At 34.8% G+C, this 12,214-nt stretch overlaps 1 protein-coding gene across 26 annotated transcripts in view; it reads left to right on the top strand.

The window, feature by feature from the left end:
• Nucleotides 1-12,204, top strand: part of cac (calcium voltage-gated channel subunit cacophony) — a 1,051,854-nt gene extending 1,039,650 nt beyond the window's left edge. For all 26 annotated transcript variants that reach the window (XM_069834011.1, XM_069834005.1, XM_069834017.1 and 23 more), the window contains one exon: nucleotides 5,102-12,204. In XM_069834011.1, coding sequence (XP_069690112.1) covers nucleotides 5,102-5,652 — 551 coding nt within the window. In that variant the 3' untranslated portion in view covers nucleotides 5,653-12,204. The remainder of the gene's footprint in view (nucleotides 1-5,101) is intronic.
• Nucleotides 12,205-12,214: the final 10 nt, after the last annotated feature.

The following is a 12,214-nucleotide window of genomic DNA, read 5'->3' as shown; positions in this document are numbered from 1 at the left end:
TAATAAACACATCCATTTGATTTTCAACAGTGCATTCTTCTTTATACAAGCAGTTAAATTTAAGCAGTTTCATAGTATAATAACGTGATACCGGCATTACAATATAATTATCCAGCTGCACACTTTCCTTTTACTCTCGCCACGACTATACCAATGAGATAACAAAACAATATCCGACTTTCACAAGGTGTTCAAGAACTAACTTCAGAAAAGATTTAGCAACAAGTGTTTTAAAAACAATGCCGCCCCCCCTGAAAATTGCCGCCCTAGGCAGCTGCCTAGGTTGCCTAGCCCTAAATCCGGCACTGAAAATAAAGCTCAGTATTCTACATTAATACAGGAACTTTGAGCAGAAAGCAGAGTTCTTTTAAATATAATTTATAATCTCTTGTCAACATATTTCTCCTTTTTAAAATTAATTTTTCAGTCCCTCATTTCCACTTATTTCTATAGATGGTGCAAAATAAGTACCGTAAATTTAAAATATATAAGAATGATGTGAAATTAAGCAGGAGGTTTTGGATATCCCTAACATAGAATAGGATAAAAGTGAAGTCCAGTTGAAGTGTGTAATATTAATTGTAATAGTTCGGAAATTTTAAAAGTATTCATATTTTTCTGAGGTTTTCACATACCTCTCCAGTTAATGCAAAAAACATTTCTGACTAAATTATATGCAATGTAAGAGTAAGTCTTACGTGAAAATCTTCTCCATAACTTGAGGCAAATAAATATAATACTGTATCTCAATAATTTAAGTAATAGCTGCCAAACATACTTCAATGAGCATAGTTTCCTTATTAGCAGGTAATGAAATTATGGTTGAAATCAAAATTTACTTTTTCATTTCTTATTATAATATGATATATATGAAGAAAGAAGTGCAGCGCTTCAAGAGTTCAATTCAAGATAATAACACAGAATATAAAGTTTGTTCATTTCCTCTATACAATATCATGCAGGCCTATGGTATTCCAATATAGTACCGATTCTTAATGTGATATAATTGAAGGTAACTTGTTTAAATAGACAAATGATTTCCTTCTCGACTTTTTTGCCTCCATTTTAAATATACTGTGTGTGTTTGTAAGTTTTAAGTCCAGAGCATCAATAATATTACTGTTTTCTGCTAAAAGACAATTAGTAATGTATAAAACTTTTTATTTGTTACTCCTTTCAGTCTACTAAAGATGTATTTATTCAGACATATTCTAAGACAAAGCATGAATATTGTTACGAGATTAGTACAGACCCAAAAACAAAATTTGGGCCACCTCAATTTTCCAAGTTTCAATTATAACATACTGCACATTACAATTAATTTGACACATGTTTACGTAAAACCCATTGTTTAGTGTTGTTGTATAAAATGTACATTGGGGAGAAAAGAGTAGGCCTACATACATTTTACGTGTTGTTTATACAGGATCAAGAAAAAAACCTGACTGTTTTATATAAATCAGTATTTTCAAAATGCTGAACTTGTTTATTTTGTGCGGTTTGTGATCTAAAATTAGACAGAATAAACATTTTAATTAGTTCGTAACAAATGCAAAAACACGATTACTTTTTAGTACATATTTTTTTAGATTATCTCCTTTTGACTAAGTTTACTATATGTCCTGGATTTTCTGGGACAGTCCAGGAAATTACCATCTATCTCAATATCCTGAAAAAATGTTCTTGAGACATGGAAATGTCCCGAATTTTAGTAGAAAAATAAACTAATAAAATAAAGTGCTTTGTGTGAAATGTGACATTATATGGGAAAAACATAGACATTACGACGAAGTAAAGAGAAGCGAATAGATTTTTTTATTTTAGTAGATTATTTTACGACGCTTTATCAACATCTTAGGTTATTTAGCGTCTGAATGAGATGAAGGTGATAATGCCAGTGAAATGAGTCCGGGGTCCAGCACCGAAAGTTACGCAGCATTTGCTCATATTGGGTTGAGGAAAAACTCCGGAAAAAACCTCAACCAGGTAACTTGCCCCAACCGGGAATTGAACCCGGGCCACCTGGTTTCATGGCCAGACGCGCTAGCCAATACTCCACAGGTGTGGACAAGCGAATAGAAGCATTTGAAATGTTGATATGGAGAAGAATAGAGCAAGTGAAATGGACAGACAGAAAAGAAATGAAGCTGTGCTATAAAGAGTGGGTTAAGAAAGAATAATGCTGAAACTGGTCAGAAAGAGAAAAAAAAACTGGCTGGGTCACTAGCTAAGAAGAAACTGAAAGAAATGGTGAACAGGAGAAAAGTTCAGGGCAGATGATAGACAACATTAAGAAATATGGGATCATATGCAGAGACAAAGAGGATGGCAGAAAGTAGGAAATATTGGATAATACTGGGTTTGCAGTGAAAGATCTGTCCTTGGACAGAAAACTATGAATGAATGAACCAGTAATTTTTAATAGTAGGTCAGCAGTTCTTGCAATTGCTCCTGTGTGGCATCTGATGAGAAACAATTGACATTCAGTGCAAACAGTTGAAAGTCAGTGTTAAAAGTACTTTTCGTACTAGTGTTAAAAGTTCTTTCTGCATGTTATCATATAAGTTAATTTTTAACATGCTTGCCTAGCAGTAAAAGATCTACTTTCAGGAACGGCTGTCTAAAGGAATTAATTATATTTATGTTTTCCCTTATTTTTACACTCTTACACTACCAGCAATTAACATAAATTATTATTCTTATTGTTAGCCTAATTCCACGGTAGGTAGGTACAAGCATTCAAAAAGTTTCACAAGAGGAAATAGATGTGTCAACATTTTCATGTGTAGTAGAATTTGCTTTCGTTCTTCCTGGCACCAATACCTCAGTGAAGCTTGTGTTTTTTTCCTTAGATTCAGTTTTACCACAAAATATCCAACTTCAACAAATTCAGTTTCAAAAAATATTAACCCAGTTAATGTTGATGGAGTAGAAACACCTCAGTAATGTGAGGGTTTTTTTTTTATTCACTTACTTTTAATAATATTTCATTTACTTATATTTTATATACAGTACTTCTAAACTACGTTGTATAAAGGACCGCATTTTAGATCTAAGGACTGAAGTGCCCAGTTTACTCAGTGTGTAACATGGGTCTGATTATTACATAAGTTTTGTTAGCTGTAGAACTCACTTTTCTTCCAGAATAATATAAGCTTAAGTAATACACGTCAGGGATGGCACTAATTTCTCCTTTCTGGTATAGGTGTTCACTCAAAATGCTCTCAAGGTTATTTGAGTGACTTTCTCACTCTCCTTAAACTTGCTTTGGATTTTCACTTGTGATGTATAGCAACCCTACGTTTGACTGAATGAACTACTGCAATTATCCCAAAATGCATTCCATTACTCAAATTAAATTTGCATACCAAGTATTAACGCCGATTTCCAGTCAACAGTACATATACACATGTTCTTATTTGATTTGCGGATTCGTGCTCTAAGTCTTACAATGTTGCTGATCGTGTATTGAACACGTATCTTTTAAGATTGTCTCAGAGAAGAAAAGAAAAGACGTCAGGTGAACAGGGTGGACAAAGCAAACCTTCAAATCGTGTAATCACATGTTGCAAGACCAAAGTACAAAGTGCAATAATCCTTATGTGAGCTGTGTGGTATGTCACTTCATCTTGTTGAAAGCAAAGCTCTTCACTGTAAAGGGGTAATATCTGATATGAAAATTTATGTAATCATTCTCACTCTGCGAGTAATATCTTCAAAGAAGTATGGACATTTTACCTCCAAAGAAGACAGCATACCAAACAGTGACTCATTCGCTGTGTAAGAGCCATGGATGAAGTGGATGAAGTTCTTGGGAACTTTTCGTGACCTAATACCGAAAATTACTTTTATTCTGTACTCTGTTTAAAGGGAAATGTGCTTCATCTGTCATGAGCATATTGTTCAAAGTGTCAAGATTTTCTTTCCATGAAATTTAGAAGACACACGAATGAATGAACATGTGTTTTTGAAGGCTGATTAGTAACTGAACAGCTTGAATTTTATGTCAGTGAAAATGCAAGTCGGTGTAAAATTTTTATCCAAAAGATCAAGAGCTGAATTTCATGCTTTACTATGGAGCATCTTGGACTTCACTGAACTGAAATAGACATTTTATGCCTGTAGCATTCTGCCTTCTGAACTGGCATCAAAGCTCTCACTGTGTTGCAGTAGGCCTACCAAACTGTGTGTGAAGAGCTCTACTATAGTGATGCAATCCTGAATATCCCATAGTGATCTATACTGGAAGTATAGAACTACAGTATTATAGTGACGACAGTATTACGCACCCAACTCAGTGGCAGCAAAGAAAGTTAAATTAAAAAACCGTTAGATGATTCTTCCAAACTTTGTATTATGAGGAATTGTCATTCACACATTGACAGACACAAATTTGAACATCTATTTTGGTTTTTTCATCAGTCTTCTCCTATGTGCTGCAGATTTATTGACACTTATTTTCCATCCCAATAAGTTTTCAATTAGAACTCTAAAATATCCATAACCAAATTAAGTGTGTTGTTATTGCTTTCTGCGTGAAAAGAGTTCTTGGATAAAAATTGTTATAGACGACCATGGAACAAGTGAAAGGTTTTTAATGTGTAGATTGTAATATTTCTGTTTATTAAAAGAATTGATATTATGGAGGTGGCAGCAAAAGAAAATAATTTATAGCCTGTTAATAAGAATTTTGGAAGAATATGAAGAAAGAAACATTAATCAGTTTTTCCTGACTTCACATATACCGGTATACAAAATTCGTTTATTAAATAGAAATAACTTATTCAGAAGCGAGTAAAGTGACAGTTCTTAGAGCAGATGCATAAATAACGAAGTACCAATAAAAGAAATTATATATATTCATAGGTTTCTGCCTAATGGCATCTTTCATTGCAAGCCCAACATTTTCCAAATTTTCTTATTTTCTACCTTCCTCTATGAAAACAAAGAATAAATATATATGTAGTAAGTTAGTTGGCATAATAAAAACAATCAAAATAATCCAGTCAGAAATGTTGTTGTGGAAATTTTACTTTGTGGATTGAAAGTTTTTAATTTATGACAGCCCATGACGTGAGTGTTTTGGGGTGCAATGTTGCAGGATCGTGGTCAGCTTCGACGAGTCCAGCGAGGACGCCGAGCCCGAGCCAGCGGTATTATCACCCATCCAGACAGTCGAGGCGGTACGGCACAACGAGTCTGGAACAGCGGTCGCGCTCACCGTCACCTCTGGGTACTGGCCCTGGGCCAGGAAGTCAGCCTCGGCCCCATCTTCACCATTATCATCACCGGCATCACCACCAGCTGATGTCTCATCCTATACAGCAGCAAAGCTATCCGGTGCTGGTTTCACGAAGGGGTCAAGGCCGCCGATTACCCGATACTCCCAGCAAGCCCTCAACACTTCAGCTGCGGCCCGCATCCATCAACTTCCCCAAGCTGAATGCATCACCAACCCATTGTCCCGTGGGCCCTGTAGGCCCCATGCCCTTAGGACCTTCGTCTCAACAACAGTGCCCTCTGAGCTTTGAACAAGCTGTAGCAATCGGTCGTGGCGGACGCATGCTCCCCTCCCCTGTTCCAAATGGTTACAAGCCTGGCCAGCAGCGGAGGAGTCGGCACAGTGACTCTGATGACGACGACTGGTGCTAACCTAACCTAAATTAACCTTGCGGCAGATATGGCAGGCAACTCAACTGATGACAGCTTCAACCAAATTCAACCTAACCCTCCTTGTTAGTGATGTTAGTGCTAACCTAACCTAACCAAATGACATCATAGGCGGTAAAGATACTCGGACTTGTATAGGCCCTCTTTGACGTAAACAATAATGACTGACTGTAGATATTGTTGTAGGTTAGGTTAGTAAATTTTTTGACTAATAAGTCAACATATTGTAACATGGTAGACAGCGACACAGAAGACAATGTGACCTGAAGTTTGACACCCTCTCTCTCTCTCAAAACTGTAGTTTATAAATCTGACAGTAGGTTAGGTTAGGTTAGGTTAGCGCCCAATTCTCCCAAGAGATGTAGTGTTTAAATAGTGGCATTAATGACAGTAGATACCTACTGCAGTCCCTCCATTAGTGAGCAGAACAATTGACCAAGAAGCCATCAGTATCGTGTCAGCCAGCTGCAGGTAACAAGGTTGAAACTTTTAGACTGTGGCCAGAACACTTCGGTCCACTGGGGCCAGTCTTCATATGGACTCTTGCATGCCAGCAAGTTATTTACTGCCAACTTTAAAACAAACATGGTGCAAAAGATAACATTTTTGTCCAAACTCTTTTCAACTACGCAATCTCTTAACTTACCCCTCAAGTGCTTTACAAGTGATTGTGTTTTGTTCATTAAAAAGTTACGTTTACGTTTTTTCTGTGATATAATAAAAACTAGGACACGCGATAAAATAATTATATGAAGTAAAATCTTATTGGTGCTCAGTTCTGCCAACAGAGAAGAAAATTTACCAAAAAAACAACGTTGCGTGTAGTTGACTTTCAGCTGTAGGGAATTGTTACCAAGCTAAACAACGTTTTGGATCGAAACTCCACGCCAAGCCAGCTGGAACAAAGTGTGTTGTCATTGACTCGTGGCCAGCGGACTGAGCATTAGGGCCTAAAACTTTTAGGGATGCATAAGAACCAGGTCCATGACTTCGTGGTTGTTGACTTTTCATCGACAGTTCTCGAGACTGAAGAAGTCTTTAGCTTTGGTTCTGCTTTATATGGAGCCAAAGAGACTTTGTTCCACTTGTTCTGATTTTCAAGGGTACACTTGTTGCTGTTAGCTAATCTCGGTTCACGACACTTTCCACTATAATTATGATTAAAAAAGTGTGACGAAGTTGCCTTAACAATATGAATTGATTGATTGTGTGTTTATTAATTTCAAGTTGGTACAGAATCAAAACGTTTTATATATCGCTAATTACTATTATAACGTATGGCATAGCGCGCATGTATGTCTGTGCGTGTGCGTGCGTGTGTGTATGCAAGTATGCACGTTTCAAATATCTTGTATCCCTCCCATTCATTGCATGCACAGGAAAAATTGGTTTGAAATCTGCTTAAAATATTACAAATTGAAATAGTTGTGTATATACCTAGTAAAAGAAAAGAAAAGAAAGGAATGCTGTGCCACAAGTGAACGAATCTGCTATCGTTAAAACAATTTTAAACACAGAGGTATCATGAAAAGTTCATAATCGAAATTAATTTTGTTGAGTTCTGTGCAAATTTTAAATCTGGAACTACGTGATCTTCGATAAAAAATGCCACGAATGTGACAAAGATGACTCACGCTTGTACCAGTGGCACACTTTTCGTTGTACTGATGCCCTACGTTATTTAATTTCTTCAGAAACTAAATTCTATCATATTTGCTGAATTTTGTCTTTGTAAACAACAACCGATGTGCATGCCAAACATGTTTCCCTTATTGTATTGTTCTGTACATATATTCACATTTTCTATAAATAATAATAATATTAATAATAATATTAATAATAATATTTATTACAAAGTTTCACCGCAAACTAACTAAAAACCTGGGGATTGAAACAGCAATGTACCCGTTTAATATTGCGACAAAAAAACTACAAAAAAAAAGAAACAAAAAAACAAAAACAACACATTTAAAATAGATTTAGCTAACAAACCAGAGTTCCAGTTATCCTATTACATGCAATTATTTCATGACTCAATTTCAAATCCTCATATTTTTGACAAGATTGGATTTCAGTATCTTTTTTTAAGTCTCTAGCTTTTTATGTCAGTGAAATTGTTCCAGGGGAAGAATATACTTTAAAAAACGTTGGGCTGTGTGTGACACATTTTCAGTATAACCAAGATTTAATCGAGAAGTCCTGTAATGTTTAAGGAATTGAATCTTCATTAATAATCATCATCACCATCATCGTCACCTTTTTGAAGCAAACTTAGAGGTACTTCAAATAACGACAAAATTCTGATTGTAGAGTTTGAAACCACCGCAGTGAAGTGGGCAGTTTTAAAGTACAACATATTAGTAGGAAGTAGGTGTTGTGAGAGAAATTACTTGTAAATTGGGTGATTTCACGTAGGAGCTATTTGGGACCATCCCTGCCGTCAGTAATGTGCAACCTTCATTTTCTCATTTGTAGAACATCATTATCTGTCGCAAGATGACATTTCTCATGTATCATACCTCGTGGATGCGGCAGTCGATGACAATCGCTATCATCAAACTCATATTAGCAGCAGTAACTGGTCAGAATTGATTGATGGCATTGATTTATTTTTATTTTCTGCCAGCATGTTGTAGTGACAATGTCATTAAGTTTACTGATGTATTATTTATTCCGGGACACTTTGTCTGCCTCACATTCAGAAATATAATATTGATAACACCTGTCTAGAATACCGAAGTTACACATTATAATTTTCACTCCAATTGTAAATTGTACATATGAAACTGGAGAACAAGAAACTCCGTTAGAAATGATGGAGCAAATTGGATGATTTGGTTACTCCACCCCACCTCTCTGAGAATGTGTCACACACGACTCTTGCTCTTTCTCTCCCCCTCAGGCTACTGTCTGGCCAGTTCATAAGGTGTACAGTACGCTGATACTTCATGCCCCAACTTACATTAAGTTGTGCATACGGCATCATGAAAGTTCTCATATGTTCGTTGTAACTGCAGAATGGATATCTATGCCTTTAATTGCAGTGCAACCTGTTTGTCATTTCCTTGACTCACTGGCTTACTTTTCATAAATGGTTTTCGATCAGAAACTACTGCACTTAGTTCTTTCCCATTATCTTTTAGCAGGTACATTACATTTTACAAAGTAATTCTTTGTCTCTCTATTTAGACTTACCTTGTGTCAGTGATTGGCACCAACTTCAGAGAATTCCGTTTTTACTTGTCCTCGAAAATTCACAGTATAGATCCTATGGATTTGGTCACTTAGAGAAAATTATAAAGTGCACTATTTCCTAACTGTAATGGTGATGAAACAGATTACGAATTATGGAAAAATGATTAAATTATGAAAACGGAACAAGAGTACCAGTACTTGACAAAATTTACTCGAAAACAATTTTTGTTCATCACACTTTGAACAGAATTCTTTAACGAAGAAAGGCTTGCTCTAGATCTTTTCGCTAATGTGTACCTTTAGATTTGTACAACCTTACAAATTGTTCCGAATTATTCAATTACTGACACTGTGATGACTCACTCAATAGTGTTTTGTCGTGTAGTTTCTTAAAAACAAAATAAATGTCTTTATTCAGTGATTCTGACTTTAAAGTCTGAACACCTTCAACGGTTTTCGTAAGTTGGCACTTTGAGTAAAAAATACTTTATTAGGGTTAAACATTTCAGCATACATATAAATATGTTCAGTGCTACTCAAACTATAGTATAAACATAAATATAATTTAGAGCATTATGTAACATTGGGATCAGAAGCTAAATATGAAAGATTTAACCACAATATTGTTCAGTGTATTGACATTTGTTTATATAATATGTGTATTGAACAGAAACATTGTAAGGTGCTGAAAAATATATACATGTGTTTGAAGAAAGGTAAAGGAAACTAATCTATTTCAAAACCTCATTAGCCGAAATTATATAAATAAGAGAAAATAGGGACAGATGTTATACTAAATTACTGACACCGTACATTAAAATCAGTGAAGAATATTCACTTTTCCAACTGGAGAAGAATTTATTATCATTTTATATTTGCTTAAATGATGTATGCAGACATTATTTAATTAACAACTAAAAACGAATCTTTGGTATGCAAATTAACAAATCTATAAAAATGATTTGAAATATTTTAATTTTTTATCCATATCCTTACATTCTTCTTCCGGGGAGGTTTTCAATTATGAGGTTACAATTTATGTAGTTCTTCAACCATAATCAGGAACCTCAAAGAAAGTCAGCTATGATGGATGAGATATGCGATAAAATGTTTTAAAATCTTGTAGTTGCTAAAAATAAAGCAATTTTGAATCCATACATTACATTCATTTCTTAGACAATACTGGTATACAGCTTGTTGTTCAAAATGTTTCTATATTTCCTGTTACATAATGATTATGATTTTAATGCCTACGTTGATATATTTTCTTAATCAACTTACGGAAAGTCTAGATAAATATCCCAAGGCTATTATTTTCTGTTTCAAATTTAAATTCTGGAAGGTTCACTATTTCATCTTGTTAACGTTACAAAATCGAATATAATCTTAAACTAAAAGTATATTAAATATGTTTTATTAAAATAGTTTTGTAAGCCAGTGGACTACTATTCGGATCAAAAAGTTACAAACTATAAAATAAAACAAGTTCAGTGAACTTATTTAACAGGTTGTGCTGCAATGGACGTTCAGGAATGTATTCTTATAACTATGTTAACATAAAATTTAAAGATAATTTCAGAATTGTTAATATTTAATTTCATTTGATTTGTTTTAATTTAACAAGAGTCTTAAATTTTGTAACATTGTTTGTTATGCCTCAGCCTGCCTTTCTGTTACCAGTTCAGTGCCAGATGGCTAAAGTCTGACTTTGATGTAAAATCAAGGGCAATACCCAGGAATGTAGCTGCTATCCTGTGCCCCTTGACTCTTCCGCCCTCCTTCCAAATACAAACTTCAGTTTTGGATTAAAGGGGAAAAACCTCCATATAACTGATCGTTCTTTAATTTTCAATTAGCAAATAGTTTTCTTGAATAATTTATTTGCACCCAATATTAGGTTTGTGACAGAAAGTTCTGTTTTGTGGACATAATGTTTACAGACTCAAGTTTCCTGGGTATGCACTTGAATTGGACGAGACGTTGTTTGTTAAACAATGGCATTGTACTGGACACTGTGAAACTTGCAACTGGCAACTTGCTTCTGCATTGCTTATTTATCACATGGCGTTTGAGTATTTATAATCATAAAACTCTTTGTCCTTAATAAACATCATAATTTGTAACCACTTCCGAGAGAGAAAGAGAGAGAGAGAGAGAGAGAGAAAGTGAGTGAATGAATCAGTAAGAGATTATAGTGAAAGCTTGCATGCAATCCAAGAGGCAGAAACTTTCTGTCTACTCAAGATATTTGTCTGCTTGCGATGTATCCAAACAATTCAGTTAGGGTTTTGATTCCGTAAATCAAGAAGGGACCAGAACTCCAGAATATTGTTTCATACATGAACTATTTGCACGTTGTCAAAGTGCTTTCTTGCATCATTTTCTGTAAATGTACACTTCCTCTCATATGGCTAAACTCATTCATCGAAATGGTAATCTGATGCATTTTTTAAAACTTTCAGGAAACCATCCAGTTTATGGGATATTACAATGTTTTTATCTTCGGGAAGGATGCTGAACTGCTATCCAAGTACATGTTGAAGTTATGAAAGTTTTGCAGTGTCAGGAAAGGCAAGTTTCCATGGCTTTTGTTTGGTTTTCCATGTTTGTTACTATTATTCAAACTGTTTCTTGTCCATCCAATCAGCATATTCCTTCTAAGCCTGCGTCACTCAAGCCAAGTTTTAGCCTGTGGAACAATAACACTAATACAGAGTGTTGCGCTTTCTCCTTGAAAATTATTTCCAAATGGCTTTAATATTAGTGTGTATTTTTTATAAAGTTAAATAAAATCTGACTGCAACTGTTTAAAATCTATTATTCGAAGTGTGTAAGTTAACAAGAGAGGATATAACATTAAAATTTGACAACTTTGGAATTTTATGTTACAAAAAATTGTATTCAAGGTTTAAGGTTAGGTATAAATTTCAATGAACAACACTTTTTTTTTTCTTTTCAAAATTTTAAAGACAACTCCAAACAAAATGTATATCATGGATGCTGGTAGAGGCATTCATTTGTCAGAAGGGTGGGTTTTATAAATAGAGCATTATGCTACTAGAAAAGACTGAAATTAGATATATGGGTTACAGTTTGGAAAACAGACATGGATTACCAGTACTATTTACTTAACACTGGCTTTAAGATATTTTGTTCCACTATAATTTCTGTCATACATTAGGTTGTTACTCCTGTCCAGATGAGATTTGTGTTGTATCCTTTACATAGTATTTACATATTTTTAGTGTTATGTCGCTTGAAAAGAACCGATTTTAAAAAAATAAAGTTACTAACGTACTTAAAAAATTATGAACCAAAGTATATGACTGTTAAATTTTGCGCTATGTTG

This window comes from Periplaneta americana, chromosome 8 (genome assembly GCF_040183065.1).
Source record: "Periplaneta americana isolate PAMFEO1 chromosome 8, P.americana_PAMFEO1_priV1, whole genome shotgun sequence".
Lineage (NCBI taxonomy): Eukaryota > Metazoa > Arthropoda > Insecta > Blattodea > Blattidae > Periplaneta > Periplaneta americana.
This window is presented reverse-complemented; position numbering and strand designations above follow the sequence as displayed.